This window comes from Dendrobates tinctorius, unplaced genomic scaffold, assembly GCF_039654945.1.
Source record: "Dendrobates tinctorius isolate UK_male_01 unplaced genomic scaffold, ASM3965494v1 ptg000143l, whole genome shotgun sequence".
NCBI classification, from domain to species: domain Eukaryota; kingdom Metazoa; phylum Chordata; class Amphibia; order Anura; family Dendrobatidae; genus Dendrobates; species Dendrobates tinctorius.
The window spans coordinates 33,412,946-33,433,148 of record NW_027361810.1 but is presented as its reverse complement, the minus strand read 5'-3'; the positions used below and the strand labels follow the sequence as shown (position 1 = coordinate 33,433,148).

The following is a 20,203-nucleotide window of genomic DNA, read 5'->3' as shown; positions in this document are numbered from 1 at the left end:
CGAGAGGTGGTGGGTTCTCCTTCAATAGAAGTCTACAAACAGAGGCTGGACAGACATCTGTCTGGGATGATTTAGTGAATCCTGCTTTGAGCAGGGGGTTGGACCAGATGGCCCAGGAGGTCCCTTCCAACTCTACGATTCTATGATTCTGGAGTGGGTTTGCTTCACATACTGCACACACACGCTACACACACATACTGCACACCCACGGTACATACACATACTGCACACACACGCTACATACACCTAGTGCACGCATACTCTGCAGAACAGGCTACCAAACAAAGTGCCAGGCAGTGATTACAGCTGCACTCACTTAAAAATGAGGGATGATTGCAACAGCTCCCTGCATCGCCCCTGTAACTAGAAGCGAGAGGCTACAGCGGGAATGCAGCGTCTTTTTCACCCTGCAGCCACTGTTTCAGTAAGGCAGCAAGGCATGATTTAAATGCTACTTACATAGCCGTTTGGAAGGTGACGGGTTCCCTTTAAACCCCTGCAATGGCAGCTGCTGTATATTATCTGAGTACCTTAGTGGTGATTCTGCTATGTACAGTGCATCACCACTACTGGACCAGAAGACAGGGACCACCAGAGCGACCGTGCTGAGACACCAAGGGTCTGCACTGGTCATTAGTGGTGTTAGTACTTTGCCACATTGCCTTATATAAAGGTTATATTTTATGACAAAAACTGTGAATGAAGGTGTGAACAGAGTCTGACATGAGGAGATTAGATGTGTGATACTGTGGAGATAACATGACAGATACTTTGTAAATAAAGTTAACTAAATGAAAATAATCCAAAATATCTCTAATGTACCAGCAGGGGGTGCTGCTGTCATGCGTTTTTATACTAAGTACAGTTTGTAGAAGAGGAGCAAACAGGAAAAAAAAAATTATATATAAGATCAGGGGAAACCAGAGCTTTGTGGGGGGGCTGTAATACGCCCCTGTATTACCTGGAGCTTGTACGTAGCGGTTGAAGTGTTTGTCCATATCCACTCCACCTGTCAATTTCACCTGTTCGATTTTCTTGTATCTGTTCAATCCGTCTTTTACATGGAAAGCCATTATAGTCTAAGGGCCAGAGATAAAAAGCAGAAAGCGCATGGATGCTAATCTGTGTTGCATCCTGGTGCTGGCTAATGAGTAGCTCCAGGTGATTGACAGGTCTTTCAGTGTGTACACAAATGGGAGAGACCTGTCAATCAACTAGAGCAGCGCAGGGAGAAGCCGGGCAGGGACCGCGCCGGATTAGTCAGGTCTCTCCTAGTCCCCCCAGCTGGATCTTTAAACAAGTGACTAACAGGTTCCCTTCAACATTAAAGAGAAAAACAAGTTTAAAAATCTGAAAACTAAAAATCATTGAATCTTTTTTCTGTGCGCTGTGTCATCCTCCTTTGATCGAATTCTGTTTGTAATTACAATAAAAACAATAAATTCTTCTATATTTTCTCAATGTTTCCATGTCTTCTGCCTGTTGTCATATTTCTTGACTGTAGGCAACAAGAATTAAGAAACAAAGATTTTAGGAAAAGGGGACGCGACTTGGGAACATAGAAAACCTCTCCCATCTCAACTGACGCAAAGCAAAAACTAAATTGCACCCCTCCCCGAAGTTCATCTCAGGGTGCTCTTGTATTTTATGCTTTTTTTAAAAAATTTGCAATCAAACAATTTTTTGTTTTCTTTTAGATTTGGATGCAAGTCTAAACAAGTCGATGGAAAGCCCCGACCTCTGCAGGGAACCTGGTAAAACTTAATACTAATGCACTGATGTTTCCATTGTTCACCAGTTCAAACTATGTTAGTAGTAATGTAGTGATGAGCAAACGTGTTCGAGAGAGAGAGAGAAAAAATTTCAGGGTTAAATTTCCGGCTGACTTCCTTCCTCCGGGCACGCGCACTCTTAAATGCGGATCCTGCAGGAAAAAAAACGTTGCATGGTCTGTCCGGGCATGACGGCGGACGCAAAACATTTGGCGGATCCGCAAAAAAAACGATCCAACGTCAAGATCCGCCGGTAATGCATCTCAATGGGGTAAAAAGCGGATCCGCCAAAAAAAAAATGGCGGCTCCGTTTTTTTTAAAAAAAACGGCGGATTTTGACTGATGGTCAAAAACGGAAGTGTGAAACAGGCCTAAGGTGTTACGTGAGCATGCTCGGGTGCTAACCGAGTGTCTTCGGCGTGCTCGAATAATATATTCTAGTCCCTGCAGCTGCATGTCTCATGCATGTCCTGGTAGTGGGACCCCATTGATCGACAATGTGATCTTCACATCTGCATTGGAGACTTGCTTAGAAGCAAGAACAATTATGGATTCCATCCTATATCACAGGAAGAATAGCGTAGCATACAGTGCTATTCTTTCACCTAAATGGCATGAAGGGCCATACAGTGGATCTAATTCTGCCTGTAGTTTCTGTTTTTCACAGGAACCACAAGGCAGAACAGAACCTAAGTGATGTCATAACCTACTAATATGCCATCTCTTAGTATTATGGAAAAAGCCTTTTAAGGGCCGCATAACATGGATGACGATTGCCTTGCAGTGCTCCGACTGGCCGGCGGCCCTCCCGACCCAAGCGTAATGGCGTTTTTTTTTTTTATATGCATCTGCCACCCTTGGGTCAGAAGAGTTGACAGCCAGGCCACGCATTGCAATGCGATTGTCATCCATGTTATGCCACCATCTGGCTGCGCCCTAAGGGTATATTCACATGTATAGTTTTTGGTGCATTTTGTTCTGTGGCTGCATTTTACAATACGAGCAAAGTAAATTAGATTTCAAAACTCTCATTCTGAGGCTGCATTTTTTTTCCTTACTTTTTTGAGCTCCTGGGCATTTTGTTGACATTTGTAGCATGTCAATTCTTGCAGTGTTTTTCACCAATTCACACAACAAAAGTAGAAACGTTAAAAAAATCGACTGTAAAAAAAAAAGTGGCAAAAGCAACAAAAATGCGCATATTGTAAATTTTCCTGCCACCACTCTGGATTTTGGTTCAGAAAAAAAACGCTGCAAAAATTCCATGTGTGAACCATACCCTAAGGCTATGAGCACACTGAGTTCCACAATGAACAGGTCACTTCTTTTAGCCATTTTATGTTTTTAGAACCCGGAAGTGATTAAAAGACGCTCAGAAGCCTGAGTATAAGAACAGCAAGTTGTTTCTACACAGAAATGTTCATTCTTTCGAGTGTTTTCAGGCATTTTTTGTGACAGAATCTGCGTGAGAAATATGTCTTGTGCATATACCCTAAAACACTTTTATGGAATATAGGGAAGTATACGATTTTTTTTTCTTGCAGCACACAGGGGAAATTAATAAAAGATTGTCCAGTAGTGGACAATCCCTTCAAGTCCAAATTAATGACGTTGCTCGGGGATTCTCTTCAGAGCCACATTAGAAATGAGTTGAAGATAGAGGAGGACGACAGTACGTGACCGCTGCAGCATGATGCACGTGGAATTCAGCAGCTTATTTGCAGACAAAACAACTGGATCTTAGGGGAGAAAGGCGACAAACATTTTTTCAATTCACTATCGTGTATATTTTGTCCTTATGTAGCGTCCGCTGGAAATAGAGTAGATTCAATTTACTTAATATGAACAGTGAAGAAATAATCTGGCCAATCTGTATCCAGAGTGTGGAATAAGTTGCAAAATAATATAAAAACGTCTATAGGAAGTGAGTTACGAAACTAAACTTCTTTCCATATAACCCCTGTGTCCTTTCAGGACATAACTTTTTACAAGCGTAGTTGGCTAGTCAGCATTCAACGTTTATTTCCTCAGTTTTCCAAATGTAATGTGTTTTGTTTTATTGGATAGCTTCATTTTAAAGAAAATCCATCATCACGATTTTGTAATGTAAAGTAAAGACATGATGCTATAATGCAGATTAAATTGATACCTTTGGTGAAGAAATCTAATTTGTTGTTCTTCAGTAATCACCATTTGAAGTTTTCTGCTAATCAGATTTTGGTGCACAGGGGCCGGACAGTGCACTGTCCTCCCTGTCTACGATTTCCCGGCCCCTCCACCTGCCTTCAGCCTGTGAATGACCCTGCCTGCTCTCTTTGAAATCTCAACAATGACCAGACATTCAAAGACCAGAGACAGCAAAGGGGTCAGGGAATTAGAGACAGGGAGGAGGAGACCCAGTGCACAGGCCGGCCCCTGGGCACCGAAATCTAATTAGCAGAATACTTTGTCGAAGAAATATTGTAGAATGGTCGTAACAACACTAAAAGGGTTATTTCAAACATCCCAGTGTCGAAATGTAACATTGGCCGCTCGTGCACTCTGCAGCTCCATTAATTGTCTGTACGCCTTCCGCTGTGTCTGTAGGGCTACCGCTGTGCTCAGCTATCTCCGGCAACAAATAAAGTAGCAATCAGAGTGTTAGGGGTACTTCACACTAAGCGAGATCGCTGATGCGTCACCGATTTTGTGACACGCCAGCGATCTCGCTGTGTGTGGCACGCATCAGCGACCGACCCCCCCCCACCGGGTATCGCTGATCGTGCAAGAACGTCCGGGGCCATTTTTTTAACGTTGGTCTCCCGCTGGCCAGTGCACATTACTGCGTGTGGCAGTGGAAGACCAACGATCAGCGAGCTCCCAGCCGCGCGCGCTTAGTTACCCACTGTTTACAGTTAGGTCCATATATGTTTGGACAGAGACAACATTTTTCTAATTTTGGTTCTAGACATTACCACTATGAATTATAAACAAAACAATTCAGATGCAGTTGAAGTTCAGACTTTCAGCTTTCATTTGAGGGTATCCACATTAAAATTGGATGAAGGGTTTAGGAGTTTCAGCTCCTCAACATGTGCCACCCTGTTTTTAAAGGGACCAAAAGTAATTGGACAGATTAAGTGTAAATAAAATGTTCATTTCTAGTACTTGGTTGAAAACCCTTTGTTGGCAATGACTGCCTGAAGTCTTGAACTCAAGGACATCACCAGGCGCTGTGTTTCCTCCTTTTTGATGCTCTGCCAGGCCTTCACTGCGGTGGTTTTCAGTTGCTGTTTGCTTGTGGGCCTTTCTGTCTGAAGTTTAGTCTTTAACAAGTGAAATGCATGCTCAATTGGGTTGAGATCAGGTGACTGACTTGGCCATTCAAGAATATTCCACTTCTTTGCTTTATTAAACTCCTGGGTTGCTTTGGCTTTATGTTTTGGGTCATTGTCCATCTGTAGTATGAAACGACGACCAATCAGTTTGGCTGCATTTGGCTGGATCTGAGCACACAGTATGGCTCTGAATACCTCAGAATTCATGCGGCTGCTTCTGTCCTGTGTCACATCATCAGTAAACACTAGTGACCCAGTGCCACTGGCAGCCATGCATGCCCAAGCCATCACACTGCCTCTGCCGTGTTTTACAGATGATGTGGTATGCTTTGGATCATGAGCTGTACCACGCCTTCACCATACTTTTCTCTTTCCATCATTCTGGTAGAGGTTGATCTTGGTTTCATCTGTCCAAAGAATGTTCTTCCAGAACTGTGCTGGCTTTTTTAGATGTTTTTTTTTTGCAAAGTCCAGTCTAGCCTTTTGATTCTTGATGCTTATGAGTGGCTTGCACCGTGCAGTGAACCCTCTGTATTTACTTTCAGGCAGTCTTCTCTCTATGGTAGATTTGGATATTGATACGCCTACCTCCTGGAGAGTGTTGGTCACTTGGTTGGCTGTTGTGAAGGGATTTCTCTTCACCATGGAGATTATTCTGCGGTCATCCACCACTGTTGTCTTCGGTGGGCGCCCAGGTCTTTTTGCATTGATGAGTTCACCAGTGCTTTCTTTCTTTCTCAGGATGTGCCAAACTGTAGATTTTGCCACTCCTAATGTTGAAGCAATTTCTCGGATGGGTTTTTTCTGTTTTTGCAGCTTAAGGATGGCTTGTTTCACCTGCATGGAGAGCTCCTTTGACCGCATGTTTCCTTCACAGCAAAACCTTCCAAATGCAAGCACCACACCTCAAATCAACTCCAGGCCTTTTATCTGCTTATTTGAGAATGACATAAGAAGGGATTGCCCACACCTGTCCATGAAATAGCCTTGGAGTCAATTGTCCAATTACTTTTGGTTCCTTTAAAAACAGGGTGGCACATGTTAAGGAGCTGAAACTCCTAAACCCTTCATCCAATTTTAATGTGGATACCCTCAAATGAAAGCTGAAAGTCTGAACTTCAACTGCATCTGAATTGTTTTGTTTAAAATTCATTGTGGTAATGTCTAGAACCAAAATTAGAAAAATGTTGTCTCTGTCCAAATATATATGGACCTAACTGTACCCTGGATACGAGCTCCCAGCGCAAGCACGCTGGTATCCAGGGTAAATAGCGGGTAACTAAGCAACACGCGCATTTAGTTACCTGCTATTTACCCTGGTTACCAGCGTCCTCGCTGGTCCTGATTGCTGGTGAATCTGCCTGTTTGAGAGCTCACAAGCGATCATGTAGCGACGCACCAGCAATCCTGACCAGGTCATATCGTTGTCGGGATCGCTGGTGCGTCGTTTAGTGTAACGGGACCCTTAATTTATTTGTTGTTGGTATATGGAGATGGCTACTCTTAGTAAGCACCTGTTCACACCTGATTTCTGTTTGGAAGTGACAGTCAGTCTTTTGATATTTGCAACTATCTACGGCAGTCCTAGAGATTCAACCGAAAAAAATGAGCCGGCATATAAGTTGGTATGCATGCAAAATAGGAGCATGTTCACACTGACATTTAAACAGACAAAACCTAAGACAGAAAATGAACATATACCTTACTGAAAGTAAATAAGTAAAGGCAATAGTGCATATAAATAGCATAGGGTACTTAGTAAACATCATTTTTGATAATAAAAAATCAAAATCATAAAAGCCATCCCACCAGCGTCAAGGTGTATCCAAATCACAGTCGTCCAAACCTCAATGTGAATAAGAGCTAAGAAGGACCGGGTCCCGAATGTGGCTACCCAGCAATGAATGGAGGGGTGGCAATGGGCTGTTACCGCTACATTCTCGTGGGACATATCCTGCAGCTGAGTGAGAACTTTTACTATTGAGAATAACCATTTAACCTACGAGATCTTCACAGGTAGATAAGAGAGGACATGTTTGTAAGCTGTGTTGCCTATATATTAGTGTAACAACACCATCCATGTCTAAGCACTGAGCCTGTTAAATAGTGCAGAAGGCTATTAGGATTCATGTGTTTGTATGACTCATTTCATGCCTAGGATACAGTATGCAATAATGTGGGGGTGATAATTCCACGTGAGTCCTTTATAAGTTAATGTCAATGCACAATGGAGTGCAGAACAGCTTCAGCGGAAAGCTCATGCCGACAACAGATTAGTCTACGGCCCTTTTGCCCCTGTCACTGTTTAGCAGCAGCGACACTTCCAACTAACAGACAGGTCACTAAAGTCAGATGTAAGATTGCAGCTCTCCCTTAAAACTTTTTACACCAATAGTTATAAGATAAAAAGGGTTGAGTTATTATATTTTGGTTCTTAATCATTAAGGACCCCTGACATAAAAATGAAAAATCCCCACTAGATACCAAGGCTTGAGTTGTATATAGGTTTATTCTCCCACTTCAAGGCGGTATCTGCTTCTAAAATTTTAGATTGACTAATATGGTTGTTATGAGTTTGCGTTAACGTACAGGTCCCTATAGATAGGCAGCCATGTAAAGATGAAAAGCGAACCTGTCACTCAATTCATGCTGCCCAAAGGACGGTCAGCATGAATCAGACTCCTGTTGATTGATAGGTGTCTTTTTATGTACACATAGGAGAGACCTGTCAACTAGAAAGATGTGGAAAGAGGCCAGCTGGAGGCTGCACAGGCTCCCTTGTTAAGCAATTTTCTCAATAGTCTTCAATACAAATTTTTTACCTTTTATTTCAGTGTTTTGGAAACTAAAGAAATCCGTCATGATCTCCAAAGGTTCTCTGATCTCTCTCCCTCCCTTCTTTCTGTGTTAGAGATAGCAGAAGGAAGGTGGAGAGGGTTGTACAAAATATGCAGGGGAGAAAGTATCTCAGGAAGGCAGAGAAAACAGGCTATATACAATCAGGAAAGAACATGAAGAGGAAATAAGTGCAGGATAGAAGCTGTGCTAATCCTTGAGCACATGATGACAGCAGCACCCTAAATACACAAAGACCTGACATCCAGCCTGTATTACTGGGAGAAACACTCCCACATAAGAAAAATCTAAAACTTGGAGCAGGCTGCAAACAGAATAAAGCAATGAAGATTGCAGACTGACCATTAGTGTAACTTTATTAAGTAGTGGTAAACACCAATATATGAAATAATCATTTTTCCATTCAAACGGTATCCTCAGTCTAAAGATGCCTTTTAATTCAAGAGTAGTAAGCCAATTTAGAGACTTTGTGTGAGGGACGTGGGTGATGGAAACTTCCAACCTTGCACATAATATCATTGACATTTTTAAGATCGAGTCATCTTATTGAAAATGTCTTCATGTCTCATTTACAGAGGAAGAAGATGAGCGCAAAATGAGCGAAGACCGGGCCTCTCCAGTCCCTGAAATGACACTTCGAGATTACCAGATGGAAGTGGCCAAGCCTGCTTTAGATGGAGAAAATATAATTTTATGCTTGCCAACAGGAAGTGGGAAAACCAGGGTAGCGGTGTACATCGCACGCAACCATCTGGATGAAAGAAAGAGAAAACTCTTGGCAGCAAAAGTTATTGTCTTGGTGAACAAGGTATAACTAGCGAATTTATTTTCTGTCCTGTTATTTATAGCCTTACATGAAAGAGTTAAATAAAAAAATACATGATGGAGATTATCACGAAGATCATGAGCATGCTATAAATGTGAGAGGCCGAAGACCCAAACCATTAAGGTTAATATTTTTGGCAGGTTCCTTTGGTTGACCAGCATTTCCGCAATGAGTTCCATCCACACATGAAAGATCGCTATTGTGTCACCAAGATTAGTGGAGATTGCCAGTTGAAGATTTCATTCCCTAAAACTGTGAAGAATAGTGATGTAATTATCTGTACAGCCCAGATCCTGGAAAATTCCTTAATGCAGGCAGAAGAGGATGAAGAAGAAGGTGTCAAACTGTCAGGTATGTCGGTTCTCCAATGAATGACGTCCAAATTGTACTTCCTATTGCGTTTGGATACTATGAACGATGACTAGTTTCTCCAATGCTGAGGATCAATTTTGGCTAATAACGTTGGGGTTTCCTCCTGAGAAAATTTTATTAAGACAACCCCTTTTTATATGTTGTTTTAGCACAGTTGGTTACCCCCTGGTGGCCATTTTCTAGTAGCCAGAACCCAGTGGTGCTAATGAAAAAGCAAATCTTGCTCTGGCAGACCCAGTTTCTCCATGTTATGAGTAATTCTCAAATTAGCCTCAGACTACTGGGACCCCCACTAATCACAAAACCAGGGGGTGAATGGAGCAGTACTGAGCATGTGCCGTCACTAGTCTATTTACTGCTCTATTCACACATGGAACTTTTGTCACTCCATACTCAGTATCAGCACTTGGTTCTATTTACCTGCCCTGTGTGTATGTCATTAATGTTGCTCATGGAAGGTCTAGGCATCTGTAGACTGTTTCATATTGACCTAATTCATTCTGGCTTTGTGTCTCAGATTTTTCCCTCCTCATCATTGATGAGTGTCACCATACTCAGAAGGGCGGTGTCTATAATAACATCATGATAAGGTACTTGCAACAGAAAAAGAAGAATAAGAGGTTGCTTAAGTCGCAAGAACCAATGGTCCCGCTTCCACAGATCCTAGGACTGACAGCATCGCCGGGTGTGGGTGGAGCCAAAAACAGTAAAAAAGCCGAGGAGCACATCTTAAAAGTAAGTATTTCTTAGTCTAAATCTTGTGTCCGCCCTAAAACACAATCTTATACAGGGTGATTGGGTGATTCCATTGCTACTTTAATTGGAAAAATTGTGACTTCTAAATTAGACGATCTATCGTACTGAAATTCGGACTATACATACTTTGGTTCATGAGACGTGAGAGTGCAATGAACCTCAGTGACTAGAAGCATCCTCACGCCAAGTGGTCTTGCTGACTTGTCGCCCCGATGGTCATCTCTACTACCGGATAAACTTGCTGCACGCCTTTCTGTGCGTCGGTAGTTTATATGTGATGCTTACATTTCACTCCAAACACACACTTAGTAAAATGGTTGTTTCGTACTAACCGAAGTCTCAGGCCCTACACTATGTTATCACTGTTTTTTCGTAGTTTTATTATTCTAGAATAATATTTATCTTTTACATATTTTGGTATTATAACCTCCTTTCTAATTACTCACCACTTTAAATCATGTAATATATCGCACACATACTACATAGACAATTTTAAAGCTCTTATGGGCACTGCGGTATGTAGAAATGGTCTTTCGTTATTATATCTAAATATAACATCTTTATTTCTTTGCAGCTTTGGTGATTATACCAATGCTCTAATGGAGATACTTCTCATTATTAACATTATATCTTTAAACAAGTCACTAGGCACACCTTGCAGTGCTTCTGAGTATCCTGACTAGTCTACAAATAGTGCGCATGCGCTGGCCGCGGGCTCGCTATGGCTTGGATACGGCGATCTATGATGGAAAGGCGCGCCTTTGTCACCGCCCAATGGGCGTGATGGGACACACGTGTTTATGTGACTGAAGCTTCAAGTCACGTTGGCAACGAGAGCTGTGTCTAACGCCGTTCACGTTTGTAACTCACTTCCTCTCCACCTCTTCTCCCGTTGGCTATTTTTGGTATTTAATCCTGGACGCCCCCTGCCCTGACATGCCCCCGAAGAAGCTGGGCAAAATGCGTGTCGGGGCAGAGGGACGCCATTGTATTATATAACAGCTCCCACTTTTCTGAGAAGTCTTGCTACAAGATTTTGAAGGCATCTCTAGGAATCTAGAATTTGCCCATTCATCCAGAAGAGCATTTATGAGGTCAGATGCTGATGTTGGAAGAGAGCTCGGACTCTCAATGTCTGGTCTAGTTCATCCGAAAAGGTGTTTGATAAGATTAATATCAGGGTTTTGTGTGGCCAGTATAGTTTATCTACCCAAACTCCCCCAGCCATACCTTTATGGACCTTGTGCAGCGGGCACAGTAATAGGGAACAAAAAGGCCATCCCCAAACTTTCCTGCAAAGTTGGAGACTACAATTGTCCAAGATATATTGATTTGAGGAAGCATTTAGATGTCCCATCTGTGGAACTAAGGGACCTAGAAAAATAATCTCATACAATTACCACTCCTTCACTAACATTTACAGTTGGCTAAATGCAGTCAGGCGGATAAGGTTCTCCTGGCATTAACCTAACTCAGACTCGTCCATCAGACACCAGACAGAAGTGTGATTGAAAAAGGGAAAAAGATTCCCACCTAAAAAGCTAATTCTATAAGGGGGAGCTTTCCCTGCACCTCTATTGGCTTCCAATGTTAAATGTTAACTTCAAACTCAACTATTAATAATTAATATCCACTTACTAACGCCCTAATATTATATGCTCCTTATACCATATACTAACTGAGACAAAGCAGTATATCAATAAAGGATATTTATTACACACACAAGTCTATTACAGTACATACATATATGTTTATACCCAAGCTGGCGACTATATATATATAGATTCTGGACCGTGAAGAAGGCGGGTTCTACCGCTGAAACGCGTAGTCCTATCTGCACGACTTTCCTGCGTTATTGCTGTTTTGAACTGCTTGGACCATTGCATTTTAATGAATTTATGAATAAAAAGAAAAAAATTTTTAACAGCATCCTGGATTGCTCACGTTATTGCTGGACTTTGCTTTGTCGTTGTTCATATATTATTATTATTATTATTATTATTATTATTTATTGTTCTAGCGCCATTTATTCCATGGCGCTTTACATGTGAGGAGCGGTATACATAAAAACAAGTACAATAATCTTAAACAATACAAGTCATAACTGGTACAGGAGGAGAGAGGACCCTGCCCGCGAGGGCTCACAATCTTCAAGGGATGGGTGATAATACAGTAGGCGAGGGTAGAGCTGGTCGTGCAGCGGTTTGGTCGATCGGTGGTTACTGCAGGTTATAGGCTTGTCGGAAGAGGTGGGTCTTCAGGCTCTTTTTGAAGGTTTCGATGGTAGGTGAGAGTCTGATATGTTGTGGTAGAGAGTTCCAGAGTAGGGGTGATGCGCGAGAGAAATCTTGTATGCGATTGTGGGAAGAGGAGATAAGAGGGGAGTAGAGAAGGAGATCTTGTGAGGATCGGAGGTTGCGTTCAGGAAAGTACCGGGAGACGAGTATATATCACTTATATATATATAATAAATATATATATATATATATATATATATATATATATATATAGTGTGTCCGTAAAGTTGTGGTGCACTTTTGACCAGTCGCTGAAAAGCAACAAAAGACAACAGAAATTTGAAATCTTCTCCAAATAAAAGAAGCAATTAATGTCGTTGATACGTTCAATGTACACATGTTGCTTCACATAACACCAAAAGTAAAAGTCTAAGGGCGTGAGATTTCACATTTCTATCGTGTTTTGTTGCTTTCCTGTGACTGGTCAAAAGTGCACCATGACTTTACGGACACACTGTGTGTATATATAGATATATATATATATACATACAGACACATACATATATATTGGTACTACAACACTACTACAGTAATAGTAAAACAATATCGCCCATTCAAAACCACAATTATCCCACAAAACCAACCCAAACACGCTTGCAATATCAGCCTGCCCGCCTATCAATCGCTATCCATAATGCCTAGTAAGTAAGGGGTTACAGGGAAGAATGATATCTATTGTATTGTCCCATTTTCCCCCACCCACTATATTATACGGTATTATGTATATATAAATATATAATATATATATATATATATATATATATATATATATACACATACATGTATGCACATATACTTACACCTGTGGGGAGTTATATCAGCGGGAGAAATACATGTGGTGGCGACTTTACACCCCTCCATTCAACGGTCTACATTGTGCTTGGTGATGTAAGGCTGCATGCAGCTCCTGGCTGGGGCGTAGTGTTTGTGCTGATGTTATACCAGAGGAGGGCTGGACTTATAGAGTTATAGAGTCACCAGAGTGTTGGTGATTTTTCTGCCCTCTGCTCCTCATCCTCAGCACACGGTGATCCCGCTCTGTAATGTCACGTGGTCTCCACTTTGTGGCTCAGTGGCTGTGGTTCCTTCCACTTCTCAATAATATCACTCACAGGTGATGGGGGAATATTTAGGTGGCTCCTATTACAGCACCACGCTGCTATCACCAAGCTCTTTACCACCAGCCGTTTTGTCATGTTAATAAAGGCATTTCTAATTATTCCTAACTTATAATCTGTGCCTCACGCGTTCCAGGAGCAATACTAAATCACCTAAATACTTTTATGGAATATTTTTTTCTTTTATACCAGTTTATAAGTAGGTTATAGGATATCAGTCTCTATACATATCGTGCTTTATTATTCCTTCTATTAGATATGTGCTAACCTTGATTCAAGAATCAAGACGGTACAAGAATTCAGTCATCAGTTAAAGAACCAAGTGAAACATCCATTCAAGAAAGTTGAGATTGCAGAGGATAACAATAAGGTAATATGGGCCGTCTTGTTGCACTTTTTCTACTTATTTCGGTGCCCAAAATATTTTTTTAATCGCTTTTTATTAGAATTTTTGGAGTGTGATCAACCAAAAACAGCAATTCTGGGATTGGTTTTTAAGGTTTCTTTTTTTTTTTTTTTCAATTTTCTATGCGGAATAAATACCATGTTAATTTTATTATATAGGTCATAACGTATGTAATGATAACAGTCATGAAGAGTTTTCTTTATTTCTTATAAGGAATATAAGTAAGGGAAAAGAGTTTTGTCTCATTTTAATTTTTTCAAAAAACTTTGAACTTTTTTTTTTTTTTACCTGTTGTGGACATGTGATCCTATGATTGCGTCTATTAGCTTTATGAACATCCATTAAATTCCAACTTTTTTTCTAAGATTTTTTTTTAAAAGAGATTCATGGTGGTTTTTTTTATTTTTTATTTTGTTACTTTTGAGCAGAGAAGAACACTGGGAAGAGGAGGAGAGAACTTTTTTTTTCTAAGTATATTATCTTGTCTCAACATGATAAGTGTGAATGATTGAGATGTGTTTGTGCAAACAAGCGACTTTGCGATTTGCTTGTAAATACTCTATCTTCTCCGTTATGAAAAATTGAGGGATTTCAAAAAGTTATAGTTTACTGCTCGTTGCCTAATGAACTGGCCACCAATACAGTCTATCAGAGGTGGGCGATTTCCTAGACAATGACACGAGTGCTTGCAAGCTGTTTGCTTTAGAACTTGCAAGCGCTGCTCTGAAGCTGACCAGATCACTGAATTCGGCCACCTTCAGTGTAGCTGCACTTTTCCAGTGCTACAGAGGTAAAGCTGCCTCTGTTAGTGACACCATAGAGCACACAGTACTGACCGTGGACACAGCCATGCCGCTGGCCGGAACTGTCAATCATCAGGAGCACATCGCCTTCCAGCAAGCTAGGAGACAGGGAGCGGCACACTCCTGATGACAGAAGATGATAAACCCCTTTAATGCACTAAGGAAGATATTTGTAGACACTTGGAGAAAGAATACAATGTATAAGGTGAACATGCACATGTTTAATTAAATGTATTTTCATCTAAAAAGACTTTTGCATAGCTTATTTTATGTTATTAATACAACGACTGCATTATCCTTACAGACTATTCAGATCCCTGCCTTGATTTTGCAATCTAAGCCTGAATTGGATTGTTTCCAATGGTCAATATAATCCACCATCGTCTGCATTAGTTAATACTGGGACTAGTGTACAGACACATATTTTGACGACTCTGCTTCTTACTTTTCCTTACAGAGCCCATTTGGTGATAAGATTAAGGATATGATGAAAAGTATCGAAGATTTTAGTGGTTTGTGCCCAACAAATGATCATGGATCCCAATCCTATGAGCAGTGGGTAGTGCAGAAAGAAAAGACAGGTAAGACTAATGTGGAATGTCATTCAAGTCTAACATTTGTAATTGTCTTGATGCAGGATCTGCTGAGTCAAGATGCGTGAAATAAATTAAGAGATGCAAGTCTCCTTAATAAATTTGGCGCATCTTTCAGCCAGAACTTTACTCTGGTCATAGACACATAGACAGGAGTACATTTCTGCTATAATTTATGCCACTTTTGTGGTTCATTATAGTGAACCAGAGTGCAACTTTATTTGCTTGTTAATAAAAGGAATAGCCACCGTAGCTGGCAAATAAGACTCAGGTCCCAGAGCTCCTGTCCGATGGCCGCAGATTACTGATGTAGCCGCCGGACCGGATCTTGCGAATCAATTTGCATTAACTCTACTAAACAGTAGTGATGAGCGAGCATGCTCAGTAGTGCTCGGTGCTCGCCCAAGCATCTCACTGCTCGAGATGCTTGGCGAGCGCCAAATATTTCTTGGGTTGCTCAGCGGGAGCTCGGGTCCCAGCCCTGCATGATTGGCGCTTTATACAGAGCCAATCAACTTGCAGGGATTGTCTGCTACACACTGTAATGCAGCAGCCATGTTGGTTGTGGCATTACAGTGATTGGCTGGCCGCACAGCGTCATCAGGTCTATAGTAGACCGGGCGGCACCGTGCTCATCACAGTCTGCTCCGGACTCAGGCAGTGTAGGGAGAGCTGCTGCTGAGACATGGACAGATTTGGTGGTGTATACTGTAAGTTAGTGTGGGTATACCTTAGTGAATATACAAATCCATGTAAACCAACAGTCCTTCTGAGGACTAATCAGAGTGCATAGAGATATAGATATCAGTGCTAGGTAGTCAGGCAGTGTATGGGGCAGAGTTCATAGCAGATAGCAATAAGATCCATTCCAGTACTGTCTGCTGCTGCTGCTGCCTATTACAGATATTTATCTATGTAGCCTCAGGTATCCGTGTCCAGGAATACCTTTTTTTGGATCTTCATCCTAAATATTTTCTTTAAAAGGTATCCAGAGCACACCGTTTTTCTGCTCCATTTGCTTGTTGGCACTGCAGAATACAGCCAGATCCTTTCCATATTACAGCGTAAAAATATTTTTTTTGTTAGACAGTGTTTTGTCAGTCACACGGATCATCACATCTCAGTGCCCTGAAAATTTAGCATTTCTGGCCTGCTGTTTAAATTTGTTGTAGTCACAGTGTCTTAGATAAGACACCAGTTTTCTGCAAAAACAGACCTACAGGCCAGCTATTTTAAACAGGGTTTTTGCCCTCACATGTGACGGATGACATCTCAGTGCGCATAAAAATCAGTCATTTGTAGTGAACGTGGAAAATATTGTCCTCCATTTAAAATGGGCAAGGTGCGTGGCAAGGGATGGGGGGAACTAGACGTGATGGTGCATGCAGAGGCCAAGGCCGTGGGCAAGCAAAAATTGTGCCACAACAAACACCCACATCTTCTCGCCTGACCTTCCTGTCCCAATTACTAGGGAACTGCAGCAGCACACCACTATTGAACCCAGAGCAGTGTCAAAAGATTGCTGGTTGGATAGCAGATAATGCTTCCAGTCAGTTTGCCACCACCACCAGCACCACCCTGTCTTCCACACGGTCAAGTCTCTGTAGCCGTGATTCTGGACCGCATATTACTCACCCTGATCCTGATCCCTCCCACCATTCCGAGTGCCCCGACAAAACTGATCCCACACTTGGACACTCCGAAGAGCTGTTCACTTTTACAATTATAGATTCGGGCCTCTCGCCCGGTCAACTTGAAGCGAGGCAAGAGGAGATCGCATGTAGCGATGCCCAAATATTTGAGCAGCCACGGTCACATGAAGGCAACGGTGGGAAAGTGTCACAAGAGGTGGATGATGATGAGACACAATTGCCAGAAAGTCTGGAAGAGGACCAGGATGCGGAAGTGGAAGATGAGATGGTGAATGATATAGTAACTGACCCAACCAGGCAGGAGGACTTTCAGAGCGAGGACAGAAGCACACAGGGGGAGGGCATCACAACAGGCAGGAAGAAGCAGTGTGGTGGCCGCAAACAGAAGGTGGGCAACCGTTCCCCGTAACACCAATATGATGGAAGTTGCCAGTACAACTGTTAGGTCTTCCCGAGTCTGGTTGTTTTTTAAAGACTTTGCCGATAACCCTAAAAAGGCAATTTGCACCACCTGTCAGGCCAGCATCAGCAGAGGTAGCAAAACTACCAGCCTGACTACCAACAGCATGATCAGGCACATGGCAGCAAAGCACCTGATTCTGTGGGCCGAACCCCAGGGTCCCAGACCACTGATTGCGGGTGACACCACTGCTTGTTCTGCTGTTGTGCATGCAAGTCAATCCCCTGTCCTTGGTGCATGCGAAGATGCCTCCTGCCCTGCACCTGTTGTTGCACACACTCAACTAGCACCATCATCAAGCACATCCACGTCCTTGTCCCAGCGCAGCCTTCAGTTGTCCATACCCCAGTCCTTGAAATGCAAGCATGCAGCCAATGCCCCCCAGGCCACGCTACTCAATTCCCTCATTTCAAGACTGCTTGCGCTTGAAATGTTGCCTTTTAGGCTTGTGGAGATGGAAGCTTTCCGCAACAAGATGGCGGTGGCCGTGCCTCGGTACTTGGTCCCCAGCCGCCACTAATTCTCGTGGTGTGCCATTCCCACATTACACAAGCAAGTGTCCCACAACATTAGCCGTGCCCTCAACAATGCAGTTACTGGGAAAGTCCACCTAACCACAGACACATGGACAAGTGCTTGTAAGCAGGGACGATACATCTCGCTGACGGCACACTGGGGTAACATAGTTGAAGCTGAGACCCAGTCGGACCTTGGTATGGAACATGTCCTCTCGACTCCGAGGATTGCGAGCCGTAGCTCAATCAGGGTAGCCCCCACAGTGTACAGCTTCTGCTCTTCAGCCTCCATCTCTGAAATGACCACATCAGTCACAAGCTGGAAGCACTGCAGCAATGCCTCAGCAAGCGGCAACAGGTGACAAACCGCACAATGCTGAAGAGTTGTGAACAGCTCTGAAAGAGCAGGCAGATCTGTGGCTGACACCGCTGAACCTCCAGCCTGGCATGGTTGTGTGTGACAATGGCCGAAACCTGGTGGTGGTTCTGAGGCGAGGCGAGCTCACACACGTACCATGCCTGGCCCATGTTTTTAACCTGGTGGTTCAGCGGTTCCTCAAAACCTACCCGGAGCTGACAGATCTACTTGTCACAGTACGCCGCCTGTGTGCCCATTTTAGAAAGTCAGCTATAGCTTCCGCCGCCCTTGCCATGCTTCAGCAGCGTTTGCAGCTTCACGCTTACCGACTGTTGTGTGATGTCCCCACACATTGGAACGCTACACTACAGATGTTGGAAAGGATTTGTGAGCAGAAGAGGGCAGTTGTTGAGTATCAGCATCAACAAGGCCGTCAATATTCAGTTCAGACTACACACATAAGACCTCAGGAATGGACATGAATGTCAGACATATGTACCATCTTCCAAAACCTTGAGGACTCCACCAAGATGGTGAGCGGCGATGATGCCATAATTAGCGTCACCATCCCGCTTCTCCATCTTCTGAAACACTCTCTGCTCACAATCAAAGCGGATGCATTGCAGGCGGAACATGATGAGATGGAGCAAAGAACCATATAGGGTAATTACACACAGCACAGCCTCATCTTATACCAATGTGGATTGGGTGACAGTGAGGAGGAGGAGGAAGAACAGGAGCTATTGTCATGCACTATAGACCGTACTACCTGCACAACTGTCATAGCGTCTGTTCAGCGTGGATGGCCTGAGGATAGGGATGAGGAGAAGGAGAGCATGGTCAGTCGTCCTCTTGGTGAGGACACGGAAGTCTTGCCTGTTAGCAGTCTGGCACGCATGTGTTGTGAGTTCATTTTCCTCTTCGTCACTGAGGTCTGGTGAACTCCCTATTCTGGTAAAGGAAGGTAATGAGCCTGATTATCAGGCACCTGAGCCTAATGATGATGACTGGCTGAGTGGAGTCACGGACTGGATATAAGGCTGCCGACGCCCTTCTGCCCTGCGGGTGATTTCTCTGTGGACTTCTAAGAGACCAGTCTGATTCCTGCTCCTCTAAAGCTAAGTTTTCTGCTTTGCCTTTTAGCATTTGTGTTTTGTTTTTGTTTGCCTTGCTTTTCTGGATTCTGCCATTCCCTGCTGGGGTGAACTGAATCTCCTTTTGCCGGTTGCTCTGTCTTCAGAATATTCCTGAGTACTGACATAGTCTTTTTGAAGCCTAGCGTCTTCAGGGCCTTTTTCACTGTCAGTCTGTTGGCTCTTATTTTCATAGGGTTTTTCACGGATTGCAGACAGCAGCCTTCCTGTCCATTCCTATCTAGTTAGCTTGGGCCCCGTCTTTGCTCAGTCTATCTTTCTGTCTGAGTTGTGTTCTTTCTTCTTGCTTCACCGTCATTATATGTGGGGGGCTGCCTTTTGCTTTGGGGTCTGCTCTGGGGCAGTTTAGATTTCCCTTTCTGTCTTTAGGCTATTTAGTCCTCCGGCTGTGATCGAGGGGTCTAGGGCATCATAGGAACCCCCCACGGCTACTGCTAGTTGTGTTGATAGGTTCAGGGGTCTGCAATCCGATAGCTGCCAACCTCTCTGGTTTTCTGGACTTAGCTAGCATTTCTGTTTTTGCCTCCTACGGTGATTCAATCATAACACGCATGGCTGAGTTTGTTACACAGCCTTGACTGTGCCCCTCGCGTTCTCCAAATTTTGGGTGACAGTCATTACTGATTGGTGACACTTCTAGACCTCAGGCTACAAAGAGAACTTTGTGTCTCTTATTCCTGAGGCGGACAGGTCTACTAAAATGGCGCAGTACCAGAAGGTTCTTGTTGCAGAATTATTTAAAAAATTCCCATCTGAAATTGCTGCGGCAGAAGTCACAGTTCCTTAGACAACCAAGGAGTACAGGCAAGAGAGACACAACTCCAATCCAGCAGAGGCAGGGGAACACTGTCAAAGTTCTGGGAGAGTTTTCTCAGTCCTTCCCATCGCACAGGCCCTGAGGCGTGGGGTACTCTCACAAGGAGTGCAAAGTTTTCGAAGATGCTGAGG

General features: G+C 43.1%; 1 protein-coding gene across 2 annotated transcripts in view; it reads left to right on the top strand.

The window, feature by feature from the left end:
* Positions 1 to 20,203, top strand: part of IFIH1 (interferon induced with helicase C domain 1) — a 92,541-nt gene that overhangs the window by 55,307 nt on the left and 17,031 nt on the right. For both annotated transcript variants that reach the window (XM_073545740.1, XM_073545739.1), the window contains exons 4-9: positions 1,698 to 1,754; positions 8,521 to 8,753; positions 8,912 to 9,122; positions 9,661 to 9,878; positions 13,571 to 13,684; positions 14,981 to 15,104. In XM_073545740.1, coding sequence (XP_073401841.1) covers positions 1,698 to 1,754; positions 8,521 to 8,753; positions 8,912 to 9,122; positions 9,661 to 9,878; positions 13,571 to 13,684; positions 14,981 to 15,104 — 957 coding nt within the window. The remainder of the gene's footprint in view (positions 1 to 1,697; positions 1,755 to 8,520; positions 8,754 to 8,911; positions 9,123 to 9,660; positions 9,879 to 13,570; positions 13,685 to 14,980; positions 15,105 to 20,203) is intronic.